A 24,156-nucleotide genomic window follows, 5' to 3' on the forward strand; every position below is an offset into this window, starting at 1 on the left:
ACTGCCATCCAGTGGTGCCATCTATGAAGTCGGCACATCTACGACTGGTCATTTATAATATTTATGACTGTGAGAACTTCAATAGGAATCATTGTTGTAATTAAATACACTGATACGTTGTTGGCATTTCTTTAATAAACATTTGCCAAAGGAGGAAGGAGAGGGACAAAATCATTTCAGTACAAAAAAAACAAAAACCAGACATTGTTTTTGAACTTGGGTTGTGTGTGTGTGTGTGTGTGTGTGTTTTTGTTTTGTTCATGATTTTACAACACCTATTGGGGGAAAAAAAATAAAAGGCATGTGGGATTTAAAAATGAGAACAGCCTTTCTCCATGAAGATAGATCCGATTCGCTGCAGCCGTCCAAGTGCTACCAGTCTGTCTGGAACGAACAGTCCTTATTCCTCCAATATCTCCCTGTGCTGGTACGTACGCCATCAACCCAATCTGAGCCATCGTCGCCTCAACAGAATAATGGCCATAATAAAAAGAGGACACTACATTACTGGTCGTATTCCTAATTGTGCAGATAAAGCACGCCATCAATTTCCTTTCATAGCTAAAATAGTTTCCGCCTACTTCAGTCAGTAGTGCAAAACATTAATACTAGTTTGCCCTGGAGCAATTACAGAAAGGCCAAGGTAGAGATTTAAAATGTACCCGGCCTGATAAATGTACACACAAAAAAGGTAAAAGTTTAATTTAAAAGACAGCAGAATAGATTACAAAAAAATAGGAAAATGGTATGAGCAAGAAAAGCTCCTGCGGTGTTATTCGGCTGTCCTTCTGCAACGTACTCCACATTCCAGACTGAGGAGGAATACAATGCTTTACACAAATTTAAGTTATTACAAACCGAGTGTGCATCTCCCGATCCCTCTGGTCTGGCCTGGCCTGAGAGGCTTCGGGCTCAAACCTGAGTCCTCGAACCTTTTGTCCATAGTCACAAACTGCCGTTTCCTATTCCCAGTCTTTCAGAAAGGCAGGCCTCGTCCCCTGATTGTTGCTGTCGAGTTCACGTGTGGGACGAAGCCGAGGGGTAGTGGCGGAGCCCCCACTTGGGAAGGGGAGCCCCAGGGTTGTCCCGGTGCTGGGATGGGTGGAGGAGGCCCACCATCCTTTCTAGCCAAGGCGTGGTTGTACAGGTGGATAGCGCTGGGGTTAGGTGGTCCCTCTACAGGTAACGGACTGTGATTGTATTTAAAACGGTGGTCCTGGTCTCCGGTGAACACCATGCTGCTGGGTCCCGTGGCTCCAGAGCCTGGGGGGAAGGGGTCCGGGTGGGCCGCGGCGGATGAGGAGCTAGCAGCCGGGCCAGGTCCGCTGAACACTTCCCTCAGAGCGTGAGGAGGCAGGCCGCCACCTAACATGTGACCCATGTAACCGTCCACGAACCCCGCAGGAGTGAAGGGCGGCGGGGGGGATGGATGTAGTCTCCGCCGTATCCGGGCCCCTCTGCGGTGGGGAGGGGTGGGTAGTCTGGCTCTGGGGGTCTCCCTCCGTCACCTCCGCCCGCAGACGCAATAGGTGGAGCGTGGCCAGTCTTGGGTTCAGGTGGAGGCTGCCGGTAGTCCAGGTCGGCGTGTGGCGGTGGCTCTGGAGGCTCAGGTGGTCTCTGGTCTGGGGGCAGGATGGACACGCCACCTACTTCAGACACTGAAAGACAGAGATGACATCATTATACTACATGTTGGAATGTATTTCTAATCGTTTTGTTTATTATGTTTTTGTTTTCTAACTACTAAGACTTTTTGTGTGCTGATGTAATGTGAATTTCCTTTCTTCTTATCCAAGTAAATGGTTTTAAAGAAAGTGTTATTTTCTTATTTTACACAAGAGAAGAGATCATGTTCAGCTGGCTAACAGAAAAGATCAAACCGACTAAGCGTTACCTGGAGAGACGGGGCTGGGCTCTGGAGGCTGTTTGACCTCTGGAGGTAGAGGCTGACCTCCTGGTGCTGCTGCTCCTGCAGGGTTGACGCTCTCCGCCCCTTCTCCACCGTCGCTCGGCTCCTGCCTCGGAGCCTGCTGAGCCTGCAGGAGCTGAGCGATCAGCATCGTCATGGCCGTCTGCGTGGCAGCTGCGGCCTCTCCTTCTGGAATACCCGGCGGTGCAGACATGGGGGGCGAAGGAGGCTTGGGCATCGGGGGCGTACGGGGCACGCCTGCGGGGGGGCAGAGGGCGGGGAGGCTTCGCCGGTGCGGGTTGAGGAGGAGGCTCGGCTGGGTCGGTGGGCGCCAGGGCTTTGGAGAGCTGCTGTAACGTTTCCTGGTTGACCTTTGTGCCCATGGACTGGACAAACTGGGCCGTGTTGGCTGAACCCTTGGTCTGCCCGAGGAAGTTCAGGAGGACCGCTAGCTGCTCCTGGGTTAACTGGGAGTTTGGACCCTTTGTGTCTGTTAGAAGAAAGAAGATTCACTCAGAGATGCATTCTTCACCCTGGGAACACACATCTGGATGGAATAAGCTCGGCGGTTCATTTACTAGCTCTTCCTTTGACCGTCTCTGAGATTTGACAAGAAGCTACAATCTCAATGAGTCATAATAGTTTAAGAGACCTTTAAATGCCAAATATAATGACACAATCACTCTCCTGTGTGAAATGAATGTATAAAATGAGACTACAGGTTCACCCGACCAAGCTGATTCATCACTAGAACAAGTCACCATTGTGAAAAATCCCACACAGTTTAGCAGTATTGAAGAAAGGCGCTACCTAAATAAGCTTAAATTTAGTGTGCTGTCTATACACATATCCTCAAGTGTATGACCATCAGAGGATAAGGTAAAGAAAGATCAACAAAATGCATTAAAGCAACTTTCATTAAAAGTGAGTGCAACAGTTATTTGACATGCTAATAATAATTAAAAACACAAACAGAAGATTAAACTCACCCAGCAGCGCTGAAGCAGCCGTGTTCGGAGCTTTAACGCCTCCGGGAGCAGGGAAGCCCTGCGGGGTGTTACTGCGGCTGTCGTCAAGGCCCAGCTCTTTACGTGGCGCCTTAGGGGCCGCCGCTTCCTCCGGCATCTGCTTCTGTCGCCGGCGCTTCTTGCTCCACAGCTCGTGACAGTCCTGCCACAGTGGAAGACTGGAGAGACAGAAACCGTTAACATTGTAATCGTGGTGATAAACAGTCGGATAAAACATGTTGCAATCTACATGAAGTCAAACGTACTCTGGCGGGGGCATCTTGTCTGGGTCCACGTCCTTGAGGAACTCGCTGCCCAGCGCTTGTTCAGCTGTACAGCGTTTGCTGGGGTCCAAGTTTAGCATGTGGTCAAACAGGTCCAGGGCAGATGGAGGGATGCTGGACAACAGAAGCAAACAAGATCAGTACAATGCACTGCTGGAGGGTCACATCTTCAAAATATTCAACTAGACGTCACAGACATAAACTTACAAAGCAAACTCCTCTCGTAACCGTCTCCTGTACTGTTTCTTTGGTTTCATAGTGTTGAAGAAGGGAAGTTTGATGACGTCTGGCCAGACAGCAGGACAGGGGCTGCCACATATTCGGCTGAAAGACAGAAATGTATTTGTTAACGCATCAATGTGTAGACCCAATAGGCTTCTTACATATCTCATAATGACAACACCTAGAAAACTGGCCTGACTTGTTGCTTGAATTTACATTTGCATACAGTACCAGTCAAAAGTTTGGACACACCTTCTCATTCAATGGTTTTTCTTTATCTTTATTTTTTTCTACATTGTAGATTAATATTGGGAGACATCCAAACTATGAAGGAACACATATGGAATTATGTGGTAAACAAACAAATGCTCAACAAACCAGAATATGTTTTATATTTTAGATTATTCACAGTAGTTGAATGAGAAGGTGTGTCCAAACTTTTGACTGGTACTGTATACAAGAGCTTATGTTCTCTCCTCCCTCACGAAACAACAGTTAAAAAAGAACCAACACAGTTGTGTTTCTTCCATGTTACACCGTGCATAGCTCACAGGAAGACCGATATGAACAAATGTTCAGGGTTTCCACAGGAGAGGCAGACTGCCTACACTAGATTAATCACAAAACCTTCAACTTTCCTCTAACAAGGCCAGTCATAAGAAAACAAGTGATGCTCGCTAATCAAAACACGTCTTGTGGTTGCGCAGCTTTATGGTGGATTGAGGCAATCAGTGAGAAAAAAATGATTTAGTAGTGCTTTCTCTTCCTGTTTCAGACAGCTGAAACCCATTCTCAGTGGGTGCAGCACTTTGTAGGAACCAGTCGAGAGCTCACAACTGGATCTTAAATCCAACCATGAACATGATTTAGACTAAACTTACCTGATAAGCTCTAACTGGGCAAGCTCCTGGTTTGCTTGAAAAATTGGTTTCTTTGTGAACAGTTCCCCAAGAATGCATCTGTGAGAGACAAAACAAGATATGATTCATCATTATAAAGAAAAAAAGAAAAAAAAGAAAATACCAACTGTGCAGATAATCCATTAACACCACAACCGTCTTGTTCTTACCCGCAGCTCCACACATCAATAGCCGGCGTGTACCTCTCTTCTCCCAGAAGTAGCTCTGGGGGACGGTACCATAGTGTAATGACTTTGTTGGTGTATGGACGACTGAAAAGGAGAACAAAAGACAAGTATTGTTTGTGTAATCACACGCAAGAGTGAAGATAATTGTGAAGGCGGGACGGTTTAACAAGTGTGGTGTATATCTACTAAGGTCATCGGAGACTCACCTCTCTTCAGAGTTATACAGCCGAGCAAGACCAAAGTCTGCAAGCTTTATTTGACCTCTGAATAGGAGGGAAACAAATGTATGGCGTTGAGAGAACTATTTGTGACTATGTAATACAACATGTTTATTTTGTGTGAGTGTAAAAGTAATAAAGGACTCACTTGTTATTGAGCAGAATATTGGAGCACTTGATGTCTCTGTGCAGAAAGTTCTTCTTGTGGCAGTAATCAAGGCCCTCCAGCAACTGTCGCATGAACGACTTGATGTGGCTCTCGTTGAAATGGACCAGGCCCGACTCCAGCAAACCCATTAGGTCGTGGTCCATGTATTCGAATACAAGATAGAAAGCACCTGAGACGAGAGAATAAAGATTAAGTCAGCAAAAAAAGAATCCACATTGTGTGGCAGGATCACAGAGCCGTAAAAAAATACAATGTACCTTTATCATTCTTGAAATCTAGAGCATCCTCTTTGTCTGTGACGATCTCCTTCATGTTTATGATGCTCTTGTGGTTGAGTTGTCGCAAAATCTTGATCTCTCTGATGGCTGTGATTGGGAAGCCCTCCTTTTCGTTGTCCAGACGAACTTTCTTCAAAGCCACCATTTCAGCTACGGAACCGAAGAAAGAACAGCGTGTTAAGATTTCATCATGAGCTGTTGTCACCCTAAGCAGGCTCTTATCTATGACCACTGCCGACCGAACATTTAAAATAGGAGATTAGCATCATCAGCAACCTCAAGATCACCTCAAAAGAACACTGTGAATGGATCCATGTTTACAATGTTGATGTGAACGTTTATCTTCCAAACACTCACCAGTGTCTTTGTCTTTAGCTTTGTACACCTGGCCGTAGGTGCCTTCCCCTGTGATTCCAATTATCTCAAATTTATCCACACAGCGTTTGCCCCAATCTATCTCAGTTTCCTTAATCTCGCCGTATCTTGGGCCACAGATTCTGGAAATTACAAGAAAATATATATGTCAGTGGAAGCAAAGTGAACATACAGAAAACAGCATCTTAAAAAAAGACGATAAAGTACCGAATGCACCGTCACATACTTAGGTCTCCGGCGAAGAGTTTGGTATTTTTTGTCGTCGGGTGGGCTGCGTGGGGAAGACGTTCCACCAGGAAGTTCAGGGGGAAGGGGCAAGTCGGAGAGAAGCTGACGGGCCTTTCTCTCTGACTTTTTCTTCCCTGAGAGCAAGCTGTCCTTCAAGCTGATAGAAGAAAAATGCAGGAGATACGGAGAGAACAGTGTAAGTCTTGACAATCAACTATGAATAAGAATTCTAGGTCAATTGGCACAACGACACACGTACCTTTCTCCTTTGTTCATGTGCTCAAGAACCGCTAGGGGCAATGGAAGGGATGGTAGAGTGGAGATGAGCGGAACGGTGGCTCTTTCCTTGTCTTTGCTCTGTCCGGCTGCTGGTGCTTTCCTTTTGTCCCGATGTACCGAGTCATCTTTCCCCTTTCCATCTCTGTCCCTGCTGGTCTGGTGCTCGGCGGTCCTCTTGGCCGACTTGTCAGCGGGGGACTGGGGCTGGATCGATGTGGGAGTTCTGGGACCTTTCTCTGGTTGCGGTGGAGACGGAGGGCGACCCTTTCTGGACGTGTGATTGGACTTGGGGCTGGGTTGAGGAGCAGATGAGGAACCCTTGGTTGGAGTAGATGTGTTGCTGGAGTTCTTGGCCTTGGCCGCTGCTTCTGCCGCTTTGACCTTTTTCTGCTTACTGAGTTCAGCAGCGAGACTGGTTTTGAAGGTGAGCGTGCTCGGGGAGAGGCTAGACGGGTGACTGCGGGAGCGAGAGTGGCGGTGACGGCTACGAGAGCGAGAATGCCTCGTGGATGAATATGGACTTCTGCTACGTGATCTAGCAGAACGCCTGTGGAGAAAAAGACATGGACACCTTTTTAGATTTTGTTTCAACTTTACAAAGTTCATGTGACTGTTGTATTTGCATGAGATATAAAATCTAGTGGATATCTAAATATAAAAAGGCATTACATTTAAAGCAAGTTATTACAACGATGTCAGATGCAGGACAGTCTGCTCAAAAGGTTTTTGTAAAGGTGAATATTGACAGAAAACATAAGGCCTCAAAAAAACATAAAGGTTCTAAATGTGTCATTGTTTGGGTTGCACCATAGTTTCAAACTTCAAAAAACTACAACCACTGTTGTGGAGAATCTATGTCCAACAAGTTAAACTGCTTATTATGAACACATCACAAAAACGCGCCACACAGTTACACAACTGCCAACAAAATGAAGCACACAAATCATCCCATTAGCTTTGCAAGAACTAACCTGACATCTGGACTTGGGCTCAGGGACTTTCTGTACGGACTTCGTGATCTCCTCCGGTTCCCATACGGACTTGCACCGAACTCTCCTTGTTCGAACGGACTGTGTCGGCCATAACTTGGGGACCTGCGCCAGTTTGCTGGGCTCGCTGGAGATCTCTTTCTTTTGTTGCTGGAGTATGAACTGGGTGACTTTGGCATACCATATGCCCCGTACCCATCTACGTCCCGGCTGTAATATGCAGAACTGGGAGAGAGTCTTTTGCTCCCGTAAGTTGGACTCCTTCTAGATATTTGCTGGTTATAACCACCAGGAGACTGGTAGCTATATGAATAAGACGTCCCATAGGGACTTTCTGATTTGAAACCAGGACTTCTCTTGTATGCCCTGAGGTCTTCCCGGTCTTCTCTGTAAGACTGTGGAGCATCTCTGTATGCAGATGGGGTCTCTTTGTCAGATCTTGTTTTACTTTTCTGCCTCTTTGAATCCTTTTTATCTGCAGATTGGGAGGCCTGAGATGAAGACGTCTTTTTGCCATTTCTGTCACTGCTCCTTGTAGTGTCTCTGAGGTTTTTAGAGCCACCGAGGCTACCTCCACTCCTAACTTTGGAGGAGTCTCTCTCCCGGCTCTGGCGGTCCTTTTTCCTGCTTTGCTCCTTCTCTGGCTTGCTCCTCTCGGATGGTCCTCGTGTTTGTCCCTCTTTGACACACACTGCCGCCTTGTCCCTCGGGTGTCTCCTGTGTGGGGAAGCTGGTCCATTACAGTCAGTATCACTGAGTCTGTCCACTGAGAGCCTGTCAGCATGGGGGTCAAGTTTAGGAGAGGGGCTGCCAGAGAATCTCTCTGACTGGGAGCTCACATCATCATACTCTACTAGTGTCCTCAGCTCTGTGTCTTTAACCAAAGTGCCCTTTCGGTCCACATGAGGGTCTCCTGTTGCACCAGCACTCAACAAGTCTTTCCCCTTAGTCTGTCTGCGTTTCTTCCTCCGTGAAGCAGACGGCCGCCTCTTCTCCCGGTGCCTGTCCCGCTGAGCAGCACCGCTCCCCGGTTTACTCCTCCTGTCCTGCCTGTTAGCATTCCTCTGATTGGAGGGGCTCCTTCCCCGAGCCTCTCTAAGCACCTCTGAATTAGGCATCTATCCACCAAACAACCCCCAGAGATCAATATATATGTATGTATGTATATATATATATATATACACACCTCACTTTAACTATGCTCCTTGTCGTGTCGTGGAGCCAAACATACACAATCAAGACAGCAGGCTAGCCAGCTAGCTAGCTAAATCACAACGTTAGCATTGCGAAGCTAGCTCGTAGCATGTGCAATTAAAAAGCGAGTTATAACACAGAGCAGTACACACAATAATATGCTCAGCTACAGAGCCAGGTGGCACTCAACCATTGTGCTCCAGGACGGAAATATCAGAATAATGCTAATGCTAGTTAGCCAGCTAGCCTCCTGAAGCTAACAGCGTCCGCGGCTAGACGGTGGCGCTCAAAGCCCGCAGCGGCTCTCCGGTCGACATCTCCCCGCAATGGTGCAGCTCCCTGCGAGTACGTGGACCCATCGACCAGACGGTGTTGAAGTGGAAGAAGAAGAAAACAAACTCCGACTCAAACTTCTCCTCGCCTCCCATCACACTCCAGCGTGCAACAAGGAAGTGGAGTAAGCACGCGAGTCGGCTAGCATGCTAGCTCGTTAGCATGCTAGCTCGTTAGCCTGCTAGCTTCCCTTTTTTTTTTTTTTTTTCTTTCCTTGCGTGGAGTTCAACGCAACTCAAGACGCGGTGTCACCAGTGCTGCTCCACCTCTCGTCACAGGTTGCAAGATGGCACAAAAAATCATTTGTATTTATTTGTGGAAGAAGATATTGTAACTTTGTTCATGTCGCCAGGGCCCGGACGGCTTTCAAACTACAGGCCCGGTGCGTCGGTGGGAACCAATCACAGCCGCGTACGTCATCCACATGAGCGGTGACGTCACCGGCAAGGGAAACCCCTTCTTTCAAAACAGAGCTTTAACCACAAGAAAAAGAAATCAATGTATCAACTAATATAGGAAGAAAGCTTCTCATATTTTCATTGAAATTTAGTTGAAATAAATAAATAAATGAAAATAATGTAAATAAAATAAAATACAAAAAAAATAAACATTTTAAAATCAATGTATCAACTAACATAGGAAGAAAGCTTCTCTTATTTTCATTTATTTATTTATTTATTTCAACTAAATTAATATTTTTATTGTGAATCTTTGTGAAAAATACAAATATCACTTGAAAATAAATAAATGGCTAAATTATAAATTAAAAAAGGTCAAAGATTTACAATGAGAATACTAATTTAGTTGAAATAAATGCAAATAATGTAAATAAAATAAAATACAAAAAATCAATGTATCAACTAACATAGGAAGAAAGTTTCTAATATTTTCATTTATTTATTTCAACTAAATTAATATTTTCATTGTGAATTTTCCCCCAAACTGAACATATTGCAGTTTATAAAATAACAATAAAAAATACAAATATCACTTGAAAATAAATAAATAGCTAAATTATAAATTAAAACATAAATTCAAGAAGGACAAAGATTTACAATGAGTATACTAATTTAGTTGAAATAAATGCAAATAATGTAAATAAAATAAAATACAAAAAATCAATGTATCAACTAACATAGGAAGAAAGTTTCTCATATTTTCATTTATTTATTTATTTATTTCAACTAAATTAATATTTTCATTGTGAATCTTCCCCCAAACTGAACATATGGCAGTATATAAAATAACACTGAAAAATACAAATATCACTTGAAAATAAATAAATGGCTAAATTATAAATTAAAAAAGGTCAAAGATTTACAATGAGAATACTAATTTAGTTGAAATAAATAAATAAATGAAAATAATGTAAATAAAATAAAATACAAAACAAAATGAAACATTTTAAAATCAATGTATCAACTAACATAGGAAGAAAGCTTCTCATATTTTCATTTATTTATTTCAACTAAATTAATATTTTCATTGTGAATCTTTGTGAGCCTTCCCCCAAACTGAACATATTGCAGTTTATAAAATAACAACAAAAAATACAAATATCACTTGAAAATAAATAAATGGCTAAATTATAAATTTAAAAAGGTCAAAGATTTACAATGAGAATACTAATTTATTTGAAATAAATGAAAATAATGTAAATAAAATAAAATACAAAAATCAATGTATCAACTAACATAGGAAGAAAGTTTCTCATATTTTCATTTATTTATTTCAACTAAATTATTGATTAATATAAATAACAATAAAAAATACAAATATCACTTGAAAATAAATAAATAGCTAAATTATAAATTAAAATATAAATTCAGGAAGGACAAAGATTTACAATGAGAATACTAATTTAGTTGAAATAAATAAATAAATGCAAATAATGTAAATAAAAAAAAAATAAAAAAAAAAATGAAACATTTTAAAATCAATGTATCAACTAACATAGGAAGAAAGCTTCTGTTTAAATGAACTTTCCCCCAAACTGAACATATGGCAGTATTTCTAACTATATACAGGAAGGAACTAAATCAGTATTTTCATTGTAAATCTTTGTTCTTCCTGAATTTATGTTTTAATTTATAATTTAGCCATTTATTTATTTTCAAATGATATTTGTATTTTTTATTGTTATTTTATATACTGCCATATGTTCAGTTTGGGGGAAGGTTAATTTATATATATATGTTATATACAAATATTAACAAAACAAGAGAAAACGAACGACTGATGTGTATTTGCTACAATAATATAGTCTTAAATGAAAGTGACATTCATATTTAATTACTAAAAATATTACTGGTATTGTGCAAAGAAAAATACTGAAATAAAATACTAAAATACAGTCTCTAATTTTGCTATTTGGCTAAATATTTTACAGCTGTATTTAGAAACTGTAATATATCCCCATATTATCTGGACAATATGTTTATATTAAATGTGGGCACATTACCAATTTCATACCGACTTCACTTTAATAAAAAAGATGTTGCCAGCAGTCTGCATTGTGCTCTAAATGCTATTTCTAAATTCCAGTTATGTTAGGCCTAAACCAACTATGATACATGTCTGTACTAGTACTAGTGAATCAATACTTCCCATTGTCCTCCTCCATGACACATGGATATAGAATTGCAGCACAAAGAATCAGTGTGATTGTGTTAACACTGAGATATGGGCTAAGACAAGCTGTCTGTGATTACACGAACTGAACATTATACAGTTTAAAATTATCGGAGAATTAATGATAACTAATGATACAAAAACCTTTAAATTCACGTTCCCCTGATCGATAGAAAAGGTCGGGTTCTGCAGGTGATGAAATATGAGCAACGTGCAAAGTCCCAGAGGAGCCCTCTGCCTGCTCAGTGCGATAACTCAAGTCCAGACAAAGAATATATGAATACATTTGGAAAATGTTATTAGTAATATCCACTTTATTTGCCATTTTTCAAATAACTCACAAATAAAAAGAATTGAAATGTAAGCTTCACCTCTTGCATTTACAAACAGATAGGCTACATTAGTGGTTATGTTTAAAATAAGTAAACATGAAGGAAACATTGAGTTGATGGCAAACATACAACCATCCAATCAAAGACATAGATATCTACTCTTTATCTCCAAGGGTACTTATATATAAAAAGGCAAAACAAGATATTCTAATACCCCGTAGGACAGTTTGCTCAAAGCTTTCACACATATATCTGTTTTAGTATCACCGATTAAACCCCACTGAAAACATTTCGGCCATATTAACGTGAAGACGAAGAAAAATAAATATACATTTCTGCTTCTTAAAGCACTGAAACAAGAATTAGACTGTGTTAAGCGTATGTTAAGAGTAAACAAGCACTATGGTGGTAGCTTCTGCAATCCCCCAAAGATGAAGACAGGCAGCAGTTAATGTAATGGCTGTAAGCTGAGGAAGGTACGCCACGACAGACTGGGATTCTAACTCTATATGTCAGTTTTCTGCGCCTGTCACTTTAAATTTCACGTGTGTTTCAATCCTTGTATGGTGAACTGGAGGATAGCCCTTAAAACAAATTAACCCAAACTACGTTCTAAACATTCTGCTGCCACAAGTTCCCAACATTTTGGGTTTCGAGTCCCACATCTTCAAACTCAAAACTCTCTCTACTGTGCTTTTCAGTTTACACGAAATACCACGGACATTCTTTTGCATTACTGTCATTTTTTAGTACAATTAACATACACAATGAAATATATGACAAAACAAAAGCCTGTAATCAAAGCCAGGAGTTATTCAGTGTTAATGCATTAACTTAGTGTTTTTCTAATATAAAAGCAGTCGCTCTGTGGTCAGATCTCTGATCAGCATTAAAGCTTAAATGCCTTCAGTGCACTTGCTGACTCTGTTTTGAATAGTCTCCAAGCTTCATATTCTCTTCTTCTTTGCAATTACAACAATCATCTTTTGCATAGGTTCCAGTGTGGGGCATCCCATTGGTTGAGGAAATCCTTGCATGTAAATGGTGAGCCGTTGCTGTTGGCAACGGACACACACGCGCACGCACACACAAATACATTTACTCTTTAAACTGGATCAGAGTGGAAACAAACTCTGGATAGTGGTCACACTTTGATAATTAAAAATAAGTTATTTTTTAAATAAGTTAAAAGACAAAAAGTGGCTCAGTCATAAAGGGGTACTAAGAGAATGGAGGAGCAGACTTCACAGTGCGTTTTGGTCAATGCAATTTCGATGTTAATCAAGTATAGCATTCTCATTTTGCCAATTTTTTTACGCTGCTTTAATCCTCACTAGCCTGTAAAATGACTTCTGCATGAGGAAAGGAAGAGGCCAGGTATTTCATTAAGACGTTGAACACCGGGTAGCCTTGCACAAAATGAAACAAAAAGGTAAACAAAGTAGAATGTCAATGACCTTTAAAACTCTGCATATCATTGGGAGGCTAAGATTACAGGCAAACAGGATGCGTATGGGGGTGGGGGGGGATTATTCACATTCACATTCACAATGGACAGAGAGGCAACAGTGATGCACTGTACGTGAATTACTAATTCGCCCGTAACTTTGCATTTCATTCCCACATTTAAAGTTCCTCAACTTTTGCCTCCATCAGTTTTGCGAAGACAGATTTCACACACACAGTGCAGTGCTTCCTTCAGACGCTCACTTCACTTCCAGTTATAGGCGGGCACTTGTTTGTGCTAGCTAGCAAACTTCTTTGGTGACTGAGAGCAACTTTTTTTTTGGACAGGTACCGCTTCACTTTTATCAGGCTTGCATTATTTTTTCTGGATATTGTATGCTTTCAAATTCATCTATCCATTAATTCATTCCCACTTAAGTCCTTATTAAGAAATACATTTAAGTAAAAAGAAAAGAGCGGACTACATGGTTGGTGATTAAAATTCGTAGAAAGGAGAAGTTAAATTGGCAAAACAAAGCTTTACATGACTTTAAGATATTCATTTTATCAACTTTATGATGCGTTTTAAAAACGGCACGAAAAGGATGTAGTGTTATGGAATCGCCTTTTTATCAGGAGCACCAGGGATTCCTTTATCGCAGGAGGAAAAAAAAAAAAAAAACAGGCAATGAAAGTCGTTGGCCAAATGAGGTAAAACTTCTGAAATGTTCTAAATGAAAAAAGTTCAAGTTTTGCAAAACCCCTCACAGATTTAGGGGTAACGATCAATGTTGTTTGTGCATTTGAGAGGACTCAACAAAGTGACGAGAGGGGGAAAGAAAATGGAAACATTAGTGCACTTATATCTTGATATGATAAGAGGACAAGAAAAGGAAGAAAAAGTTTGACTCTGCAGATATAAAATAAGTGTTCATAACCTTACCGCGTAGAAGAACTGAGGTGTAAAACAACAAATGGGAATGGCATCGAATTCTCGGCTCTTAGTTACGATCTTTCAATTCACCGGTGCAACCTACATTTCCTTTGGTGGCACTTGATGAACTGGGTTGACACTACACTGCTGAGTCTGTCCACTTACATTTCCTACCCAACTTCCCTATTTAAACCTTGGCTCTGACACTTTCATTTTCACTTGTATCTTTTTTTTTTTTCTTCTAACTGCACAGCTGTCTGAATATATTATAAACATCAAACTTTTACAATGAAAGGTTTTGTAACATTTTTGGGCCCTAGCCTCTTGTCAAGCGTAGGCTTAAAACAAACACCATCCATGTATTACACTCTGTAATGTGGTCAGAGTAAAAGAGAGAGAGAGAGAGAGAGAGAGAGAATACATCAATTATTATGTGGAGTGTCAGCACACAAAAAGTTAGAGCTATAAATGGTGTATGGGGGGGTGCCACCTTACTACTCCCCGACACGCGGTCAGATGTCCTGTTAGCCAGGAACGGAAGGTCATGGTCAGGTATGGGCACAAAAGAAACGCAAATGTCTGAGAAATGTATATGTACACAAGCAGCTACTCCTGCTCTCTTTTACCACTATAAAATACAGCATCTCTCTCGAATTCTCTTGGCCAAACTTTTACTTTTCTTCTTCCCGTTCTTCTCTTTGCTGTCCTCCATTTTCCTCGCCCGGATCTCCCTCATCAGGTCAAAGAACACCTGTTTAAAAAAAAACCACAATAAGTATGGGTTCACGTCTCCCTGTTGGCTCAATATCAATGAGGTAAACTTGTGCTAGTGAGTCGTACCTTGTCGACGTTGGCACGTGTTTTAGCGGAAGTCTCCACGTAGCACACGCCCCACTGCTCGGCGCGTGCCTTCGCCTCGTCTGCGCTGACCTGCCGTCGGTCGTCCAAATCCGACTTGTTACCGACTAAGAGAAAGGGCACATTCTCGTCCTCCTTCACTCGCAGGATCTGCTCCCTGCAAAAAGAATAGAAGAAATGTCAATCAGCCGTGAATTATGTAAAAAGAAAACAGACTACTGCTTGTTAAACTACAGGAGGTAGGGTCGTAGAAAATACAGATTCCTTTTATGATGTTCCAAAATGTCAAAACAACAATGATTGTTTTATGCGTTTTACCAAATGGTCACGGTCATTAAATTGAATGGATGGCTCGAAACATAGTGTGCTACTGGACCTGAAGTCGACTGTTGCTGCAAATGATTCCAGTTCTGTGATGGAGAACACGCAGAGGAAACCTTCGCCGCTGCGGAAGTAGTTATCTCGGATGGCTGCATAGTCCTCCTGTCCAGCTGTGTCGAGGATGTCAATCTGCACCTCCTCTCCGTCCAGCACCACCTTCTTCCTGTAACTGTCTGCTTTGGTGGGCTCATAGTCTTCAACAAACTACAAAGGGGGGAAAAAAAACAACATTTATGTTAACAACTGTGGTCAATTTGGTTGTGCATTAGACGAACAAGTGAAACTTTCCCTACTTCAACAACATGTGAATTTTACTTGACTGTTGTGATGCAAGTTGCTCACCTCATCATACATGAACTGGAGCGTGAGGGCGGACTTCCCCACCCCTCCGCTGCCCACCATTATCACTTTGTGGAGGGCTAGAGAGTTCTGCCCTTTTGGCTTAGCAGCTGCCATGGCTCTGTGTACCGAGAGATCCGAGTGTGAAAGGTAGAAAGGTCAAGGTGAAGGGAAGGACTGCGAAACGAAGACCGTAAAATCCAGCTGCAACCGAGGGCCGAATGATAATTCCTGTGGATAAAAAGAAAAAAGAAATCCTTAGATGTTTCATCATCATTTCCGAGGCTCTAGATTCCATTTCTGCAGTTAGATCGTGAAGCCATCACTGCGTCTCACAGCTATAAAAATGTAACCAGGAGAAACTGCCATTACACTGTAAATGTAACATTAGTGCACCGGATTATTCTCTCTTCCTGGTTAAGACTACCGCAAGATGAAATGTGATAATGACCGCCAGCACTAGATTGATACTTCAGAAACTGCTTTATAATCTGTGTTTTTCCTTATCGCCCCTCCGTGCAGCTATGCTTCTGCAGAAATATTATATGTCCCATAATGTAGCTTTTAGTGCATACTGTTCCTTTACTTTGTCTTTGCTTATTTCTTTTCTTTAAGTCATAAAAATTGATTTCATTACAAGAAAAAAAAAAAAACACTCGAGGCAGCGTTTCCTAACACAATATGCAGATATTATGTGGAAGATGTGAAAAATGAAAATTTGAAGAAAAAGGGTCTGCCAGAAAAGTGCATCCACGGCCATTCGTATAGATCAGCAAAAACAAGTCGACGGCCTTGTGATTGCGAGGCGATTTTGCAGCCAACTTTCACTTGCTGGAAGTCCAAACATAAATCTACAAAGCTGCGGTGTAATAATACTTGTGGCATCCCTCGAGCAAACCCAACAACATTGATGAAATGCGGACAAGTAGAATTAACTACTTTACATCATGACAAACAGTAGGCAAATTCCACTAAGCCGAGAGGACCCTGTGAAAGCCATTCAGCAAATAAATATATATTTCTTCTGGGTAACATCTGGCTGTATTGAAATGTGGAATCTGGATGGAAATGTGACATGTGCCAAAGCCATTTAGTGGTCAGGTTTCCCATCCATACTGGACAGTCCAGGAACCAATGAGGCTATGGGAGAACCATACCACAGGTCCACACAGGCCTCTCTGGGGATCTACAGATGGGAGAGCAGCCAGAAGGTCATTATACAAATGAACAAAAAAGGGTGGAGGCACTAAAAGTCAATAACATGATTCAGTATGAGAGGCTATGTCATTTAACTTTAAACCACTGAGTAGGAAAACATAGAATTACTGCACACACTGTTAGCTAGCTAGTCAGCTGTCCACATGTAAACAGCAGCTAAACCAGCTAGCTAGGTTGAGCTAACAAGCTAACTAAGCTGGAGGACGTCACGTGGTCGTTCCATCATTAAGGTGATGAGGATAAATCGTCTGTTGCTTGGTTACATGTGTTACCAAGCAACAGACGTTCGATCGAATCCTCGCTAGCCGAAGCTAAAGGGTTAGCTAGCATAGGATTGCTAGCTAGCTAGCTAGCTAATCATAAATGATGAGACATAATAAAAATAAACATGACATGAACAGCAGCGTGGGTGTGATGCATGTCACCTACCGGGTGTTGGTGAATGGTGGTGGAGGAGGTGGAGGAGGAGGTGGTGGTAACAGGAGGAGGCTCAGCTAGCTGCTTGTTAGCTCATGGCTAGCTCCCTATGCTAGCTCCAGAGCGGACTGACTGTGCTGAGGGCTCGGCTCCGTCTGACAACGCCCGCAGGGAGACGACCAGACGAGGCTTCACCTTTTTTTATTTTTTTATTTATTTTTATTTTTTTATTTATTTATTTTTTGTGTGTGGGTGTGATTGTAACATAAATTTTTCACAAATATTTTTTTTTTTTTTGAATAATAAATAATTCCTTAATTCCTTGCACATGAAATACACATTAAGGGCAGTGGATTGAACATGCACTAATTGATTAATTGGATAAATAAATGTTGCCAGGTGTGTAATAAATAATTCCTTAATTCCTTGCGACGTGGTTGCACATGAAATACACATTAATGCACTAATTGATTAATTTGATAAATAAATTGTATAAATGTTGCCAGGTGTGCTCAGGTGGAGACCCTTAGTTGAAGTCAGCAAGGGTGACTCTCAGGAGTAAGGTAGTGTTTTTATCTACATTTTCTCATTAAAACAACAATTTTAATTCTACTTTAATATTAATTTAAATTGTAGAAAAGGCTATTACAAATTTTGAAATTCCTTGCGCATGGAATACAGATTAAGGGCAGTGGATTGAACATGCACTAATTGATTAATTGGATAAATAAATAGTATAAATGTTGCCAGGTGTGCTCAGGTGGAGACCCTTAATTGAAGTCAGCAAGGGTGACTCTCAGGAGTAAGGTAGTGCTGGTTCAAGGTTGATGTTTTTATCTACATTTTCTCATTAAAACAACAATTTTAATTCTACTTTAATATTCATTTAAATTGTAGAAAAGGCTATTACAAATGTTAGGGGTGTGGATGTTGTAGTTTTAATGCCTGTCATATTTTCCACTTTTGTATGCATTAGTCATGAAGTCCATAATCTCTGAGCTGCACTTAAAGTTTGCAGAGAAGACATGGAATGAAACATTTCAGCTTGTCCGAAGATGCATGGTAAGACAAATATCCACGTGAACACTACCTCTGTTTTTATCAGCATGTTAGTTTCAACTCCCACATAAACTCTCACATGTAATCCCTATTGTTATTTGAAAGTATGTTCCCTATATTGGTTCAATGCAGAGAAGGTTATGATTGTTTAAATAAAAGTAATTCGACTTGTTACTGGATGGCCTCTCTTAGTATGATGCCATGCTGCAAACCAGGAACTGGTTTGGTAATGCCACTGGGCATGAGGTCATCTAACCGGCAACACACACGTCTTTGTTGTCGGATCAGTTTGTGCACTGAGGGTAACTTGGATTCGCTTCAACCACATGGCATACTATGAGTAGTGAGCTCTTCTGAAACAAAACAAACATTCTGGCCATGGCTTTGCTTCTGATACGTTTGACACTATCACTATTTGTTCAATGGAAGATGCTTCACTTGCAGATGTATGTGATCATGCTACAAGTTTAGGGCCAAACGCGCAAAACTTCCCAGATTGTGAGGTCTTTAGCACTCAACAAAAAGAGTGCAAAGTGCTCTTAATGCGTATTTAGCACAGCTATAATAACGTGTGTGCTTGAGGCTATGAGAGGGTGTGTGTTCGTTTTCTTTAGATTTGTCATGGGTGGAGCAGCCGGATAGATAATACTTTGGGATTAATACAAAGTGGACATTGGCAGTGGTCAGGCTCTGGAGTCTCGTAACGAAGCGTGATTAGTTGGTGGTCTGAAGTGATGTGTGGTCCAAAGGGGGATAAGGCAGCTGGGTCGAGTCATACAGTTTCCTGCCAGTAGTGATGCTGAATAGGACTTTTGTGGGACCAGGCTTCTTTCAAAAAAACACGGGCAATGCAGAGTGTATTTTCACATTTCTACAGCCTCCCTGGTTTTTAAAAAACACATGGATCTCAGAGTGCAAAGCAACCAAAATGTCAATGTTCCCCTTTGCACTGCAATGGTGTCATGGCATGGGCTGGGAGGACCAAGGACTGTTTACACAAGGATGACTTTGCCACACAACCGCTCCATTGTTGTTTTTGTTTCGTCCCTTTGTCTCCCGATAGGACAAACCCAAAGACCAATCCAAACCCTGTGGGCCGCTGGTTAGATCACTGGAAAGGCTCCAGGAAGTGTTTAATGGTAACCAAACAACATGCCAATGATTCAGTGTGTATTTTAGTACATATATGTGACTAAACGTGTGAGTAAGTTGGTCCGTGTTTGTTTCAGTGTCCTCTATGAAGACCATGAGGTCCCGTCTGGAGATGATTGCCAAACAACAAGGGTAGAGAGTTGACTTAGGACTTGAGATATTTGACTTCAAAAGCCCTTCAAGATCTTTTATTATTGATCTAATGTTTTTTTTAATCAACAATATTATCCTTCTAGAGCTTCTTTTCTCTCCCCTTCCTAGAATGGGTTTCCACATTACGGAGGCCACATGCTACCTGACAGCCGACCTGTTCTACATGGAGGTGGTGCTGCTGCCGTATGGCGGGGTGGAGGAGGTGAAGGTGGCCCCTCATGGAGGATCCCCTGTTGTAAGTGGACCCACACTGCCATTCCCACTACTCTCCTTTACTCTGCTTGATAATAAAAAAATGAAATTGTCTTGCAGCCCAGCGAGTCCTTTCTCCAGCTGCTGAGGTAAGCGTTTGAGCTGCGATGAATTTTTTAATGTTGTCGTTTTTGCCTGCCAGATGAAGAGGGCAGAGCTATTTAAATGATTACATAAAGATAAATTGTTTTAGCTGCTGATGGTACTGTTTTGTTTTTACGGTGCAGGTCGAAAGATTTTGCTGAGTTCTCTATGAAGTTGGCGGGCCTCTTCAATCAGTACAACATCCCTGGAGACAAGTATATCTACACTTTAAACTTATGATTTAACCTTTAAATTGCATGCAGTCACTTAACTATTTGTGGGTTTTTTTATGTTTCAGTGAAATAAAATTAAAATTGTTTGCATCTCTGCATTTGCTCGGGAAAGACCTGCAGCAAATATCACAACTGCCAAGGTAAGTGACATAAAAACACAAACTAAAACTAAAACAACTAAGAGCTGCGACAAAGAGACATTTAATATATTTGTTGATGGGGTTTTTTCATATTACTCCAGCTTGTCAAATATAAGTACTTGCTGCTTGTTTTCATCATATGATAGTACATTAAAGATATAACCTTTTGACTGCTATGGATGAAACGGTAATCACTTTGAGCTTTGGGAAATTGTGATGTTGCTACTTTTTGACATTTCATAAAAGACTGATTGAGAAATAATCTGCAGAATAATAATGGAAATACTCATTTGAAGCAGCCTTAGTACAAAATGTGTGTTTTCAGGGTGCCAAAAGACTCAGAGCCAGAAATGGACATGATTAATAATGGCAGAATTGGGTGTTTAACAGCTGGTAAAGAAGGTACATAACAAGAAGAAGCCAAAACATAAATTATGAATGCATCTTTTTCTTCAGTTAATATTTAATTTATCACTTTAGATTGCCCCCTGATGATCCAGTTCTATACCCCTCCGACTGATGAAATGAAGACCTCAGATATACGTAAGATGTCAAAGCCTCTGCCAAACAAATCATTTTATAGACCTGTTAACGTTTCTATGCATGGAACATTTTTAAAGGGCCTTAACATTTCCTAAAACAAAATCTTCTTTTTGAAGAAATTGCCGCTACAGAGGCGCTCGTCCAGGCCGCCCAGGTAATCGTAGGTGTCAGTGATGTGACTCACAAGCTTCAGGTGGCATCTGTGATCCCACAGCCTCCACAGCTGGATCCCCAGGGGTGACATGTTGCTGTTTAATCCCTTACGCCACAGGATACTTTCAATTTTTTGCATCCCGCAGTGAATGTGAATGTCAGTGCTGGTGGTGTTGATGTTCTAAAACTGTGTCCTGTGGTAGTCATCCCGTGTTCCTGCCGTCGAGTGAAGCACCGTGTGAGATGTTTCCCGCCTGCTTTCTCCTCAAACTGCAGCCGCCAGTACCAATGATGTTGTGTTTTGTAAACAAGCTCAGCCAAATTACAGGTCAGTGTAAAGAACTTGTCCCTAATTTTGCTTAATGAATTTTTTTTTGCAACCTTTCATTTTTTTTTGCTTGCTTTTATTTGCCAGAAGTCCTAAAAATGTTATAATCTTGGTTCAACCATGTAAAGCACTTTGTAACTTTATTTTGAAAAGCACTTCATAAATTAAGTTTATTATTAGTATTTGAACAAATGGCCTTAAGCATCATCCCCTCTCATGCTCTGTTGTTCCCCATCTGTGATATTTCCTAGATGTTGCTATACCAGATGTTGACCTGCAGTGGGCAGCCTTACCCAAGCTTCTGATGAGACGTTCAAACCTCCCTGGGGAGACATTTGATGAGCAGGATACTATTTCTACAGTGGTATGTATGAATGATTGATCAACACACTTTTGTTAAGCCCAATAAGAACTGTAAATAATACAAGCGTTAGGCGTACTGTATGACATAAAAGGAATCGATCGTTTTTTTGTTTTTTTTCTTCTGTGCAGCCTCTTCCTGGCGGTGTGATTCACAGTTATGTCCTCCCTGGAGAGGCATGGGAGTTGTCTGCCCAGAGAGCGACTGCAGTGGACAGTATCCCCTTCACCCACCCTGCCCATGTCCCGGCCCTGCTGGAGCTGCTCCGACACCAGTGTGCCATCAACACGCTGCTGAGGAGCTGTATCACTTCTCAGCGAGACAGAGCAGGTAGGAGAGGTTGAGTACACATGAACAAGGTCATCCATGCAGAAGTTGGCAGGTAAAAATGATGTGATGGTGTTGTTGATGAATTCTGCCACCAGGTTTTGTTTGTGACCTGCACTTTGAAGTCCTTCCAGAGTCTGACACCAGCTTTTCTGTGACCTTCCACCAACCTCACACGGATTTGCTCGCTGTTTGTGAGCATTTCAGAATCTACGACAAAGGCCTTATTTATCAGATTGATTGTGGATTTTTAATCCTTTTTGGTCCATAGTGTTAAGAAAACTCCAAATAATGATAGAAAACTGACTTGTGTGACCTATTTGTGCTTTCTTCTTCTCCTTCCCCCCCCCACAGTGCTGGTGAACGTATGTGACTCTAATCAGATTACCTGCACTTTGTTCGGATCAGGGATAAAAGATCCCTCTATAGATGAATATGTTTCAACTGTCATGAAGAGGTATGGCTTCAAAACTTATATTTCCAGTTAAAGAGGATGGTTGCTCTGGCATGCATCAAGGGAAAAATCTGACTTTAACACAAGATCAGTAGTTTAAAACTTTACACATCTTGGCATCCTGGCCTCAGCCTGATCTCCTCTAACACTGTTTCAGATTCATGTCCGTTCCTGTGACCATGACGACGTTATACAGCAAGCTGGAGGAAATCACTTCTACTCCCATTTCTCCCAGCCGCCCGGCCACCACAGAGGCCGAAAATGACCACTCGGCTCCCTCAAGCACCACTGTGACCGACACCAACGGCGCCTCGACGACCGCGTTCTCCCAGAGTGCATCTGTGCCAGAGGAGAGCGTCTGTGTCTCTGCTTCGCCCGGCTGTGTCGTGTCTGACGCCATATGTGAGCTCCTTCCTGAAATAAACACGAGTCCTGCTGTCGACCCTTACCCGTTCAGTCCTGTGGGTGTGTTTTCACACTGGATGACCAACGGTGGGCAGCTGTCAGAGCCCATCTGAAGCTCTATGCGTGTTTACATGCTATGGCATAAATTAATCCATTGAAAATGTGTAAATATGAATAAATGTTTTGGTAAAAGTTTCTTCACACTTAACATCGTGAATTACCAGGAAACATGTGTATCTTGTATTTGGTTATTTTCAGTCCCCTAGAAATGTTTTCTAGCTGCAGCAGTTTAACTAAATGAACGATCATATCCATCTCTTGCAGAAAGCTGAACCTTTTCTTACTTTGCATTCCAGTGTGGCAGAGATTGCTGCCTGTAAAGGTTTGAGGTTTGGCATTTGACCTCTCTGAGACAGCCAAGAGAAGTTGATTGGTGCCATGTGAGACAATCAAACGTAGTTAAAGTGCATTCTTGATGGCTCGTAACAAAGACATTTCTTGTCGAAGTGTAGGACTGTACTACCTTTGTAGAATTCACTCTGAAATATCTAACTTTTGCTGGGTGCAAGCCAATACCAATATAGCACAAATGCCCTATACCATTATATTTTGTCATGTAATGCAGAGAAGCATCACAAAGGGCCATTGTGCAAAAACAGTTGTTTGCACTTTTAAAGAAAAAGTGTGCACCTTCTTGGGTCTGTAGCTTCCTTGAATTTGTACGGGACATTAGAGAGCTAGCTTAGAATTTGAACAATGACCTCTTTGTTTTCAAATGTGCAAGTGTTGACTCTCTCTTTGTGTGGAGTTTAAGTTATGGCATACCCCATTAAAAAATCTTCAAATTGTAGGAATGTGTTCTTATATGGAGCTGAAAGCAATGTTTGACTAAAAATTGGCATGTTTTTTTTATAACTTTTAAAGATTTGCTATAGAGAGTGAAATCTTGTGTTCATATTTTAACGGTTTAAAAAAAGCATGTGTGTCTAACTGTAAAGTAACATTTGGATGTTCAAGCAAAAACACTTCAATGCACTTCTCTACACTTTGTTTACCATAATATTCTTCAAAGATTAACTTTTATTGTCTGTCTAGCTTCATTTAAAGGCATTTTACATTTTGCTATATTGAAAGAATGTTTACTCTTGACATTTTTTGAACAAATTTGAGATTAAACCAGTGACGCTTTACTAATCTGTGAATCTAATTCGAGAACACAAGTCAGTCTAGACCAAAATACCACATTATCCTCAGTAGATCTGTCGGCTGTGTGCATTTAGAAAGGAATTTCACCCTGTATCCAGAATATTAAGTCCCCTGTCAGCAGCAGACAACTGGTTTTGTCCTGCAGCTTTCCTTCCAGATATCCAATGACCTGTATGAC

General features: G+C 41.4%; 3 protein-coding genes across 7 annotated transcripts; 1 reads left to right on the forward strand and 2 right to left on the reverse strand.

The window, feature by feature from the left end:
* Window positions 1–126: 126 nt before the first annotated feature.
* Window positions 127–9,006, reverse strand: cdk13 (cyclin-dependent kinase 13). The gene is given in 16 exon segments (XM_054623055.1): window positions 127–1,429; window positions 1,432–1,658; window positions 1,895–2,193; window positions 2,195–2,399; window positions 2,899–3,095; window positions 3,183–3,314; window positions 3,408–3,524; window positions 4,304–4,381; window positions 4,492–4,593; window positions 4,716–4,772; window positions 4,876–5,065; window positions 5,154–5,324; window positions 5,532–5,671; window positions 5,776–5,934; window positions 6,037–6,603; window positions 7,028–9,006. Coding segments are annotated over 16 exon segments (4,230 nt in total). The 5' UTR covers window positions 8,164–9,006; the 3' UTR covers window positions 127–976.
* Window positions 9,007–11,509: 2,503 nt separating this feature from the next.
* On the reverse strand, window positions 11,510–17,315 carry ralaa (v-ral simian leukemia viral oncogene homolog Aa (ras related)). Its single transcript, XM_054622543.1, has 5 exons — window positions 17,141–17,315; window positions 15,497–15,724; window positions 15,150–15,358; window positions 14,756–14,930; window positions 11,510–14,666 (listed from the first exon to the last, which is right to left on the reverse strand). Exons 2-5 carry the CDS (start codon window positions 15,608–15,610, stop codon window positions 14,544–14,546), a joined length of 621 nt encoding a protein of 206 aa, XP_054478518.1. The 5' UTR covers window positions 15,611–15,724; window positions 17,141–17,315; the 3' UTR covers window positions 11,510–14,543.
* Window positions 16,648–23,648, forward strand: zgc:111976 (uncharacterized protein LOC553663 homolog). 5 transcript variants are annotated; one of them, XM_054622539.1, is made up of 18 exons: window positions 17,633–17,691; window positions 17,879–17,951; window positions 18,105–18,190; window positions 19,251–19,326; window positions 19,417–19,471; window positions 19,601–19,727; window positions 19,805–19,833; window positions 19,972–20,043; window positions 20,127–20,201; window positions 20,527–20,603; window positions 20,682–20,744; window positions 20,861–20,981; window positions 21,101–21,225; window positions 21,477–21,589; window positions 21,718–21,916; window positions 22,012–22,107; window positions 22,268–22,370; window positions 22,525–23,648. In XM_054622539.1, exons 3-18 carry the CDS (start codon window positions 18,107–18,109, stop codon window positions 22,883–22,885), a joined length of 1,776 nt encoding a protein of 591 aa, XP_054478514.1. In that variant the 5' UTR covers window positions 17,633–17,691; window positions 17,879–17,951; window positions 18,105–18,106; the 3' UTR covers window positions 22,886–23,648. The 5 variants fall into 5 exon arrangements, with proteins under 5 accessions (XP_054478517.1, XP_054478513.1, XP_054478514.1 ...); XM_054622541.1 differs by having other exon boundaries at window positions 17,663–17,691; window positions 17,879–17,930; XM_054622538.1 differs by lacking the exons at window positions 17,633–17,691; window positions 17,879–17,951 and adding an exon at window positions 16,651–16,704.
* Window positions 23,649–24,156: the final 508 nt, after the last annotated feature.

Source organism: Anoplopoma fimbria, chromosome 21 (assembly GCF_027596085.1).
Source record: "Anoplopoma fimbria isolate UVic2021 breed Golden Eagle Sablefish chromosome 21, Afim_UVic_2022, whole genome shotgun sequence".
Taxonomy (NCBI): domain Eukaryota; kingdom Metazoa; phylum Chordata; class Actinopteri; order Perciformes; family Anoplopomatidae; genus Anoplopoma; species Anoplopoma fimbria.

Excerpts from the sequence above, each read along its gene's own strand:
- ralaa (XM_054622543.1), bottom strand. The coding sequence starts at position 15,610 with ATGGCAGCTGCTAAGCCAAAAGGGCAGAACTCTCTAGCCCTCCACAAA. Across the intron at positions 14,931-15,149 it reads GCAGCAACAGTCGACTTCAG|GGAGCAGATCCTGCGAGTGA; the intron begins GTCCAGTAGCAC and ends TTCTTTTTGCAG. Across the intron at positions 14,667-14,755 it reads CACGTGCCAACGTCGACAAG|GTGTTCTTTGACCTGATGAG; the intron begins GTACGACTCACT and ends TTTTTTAAACAG.
- zgc:111976 (XM_054622538.1), top strand. Across the intron at positions 19,327-19,416 it reads GCTCCAGGAAGTGTTTAATG|TGTCCTCTATGAAGACCATG; the intron begins GTAACCAAACAA and ends TGTTTGTTTCAG. Across the intron at positions 21,917-22,011 it reads TTCTCAGCGAGACAGAGCAG|GTTTTGTTTGTGACCTGCAC; the intron begins GTAGGAGAGGTT and ends TTCTGCCACCAG.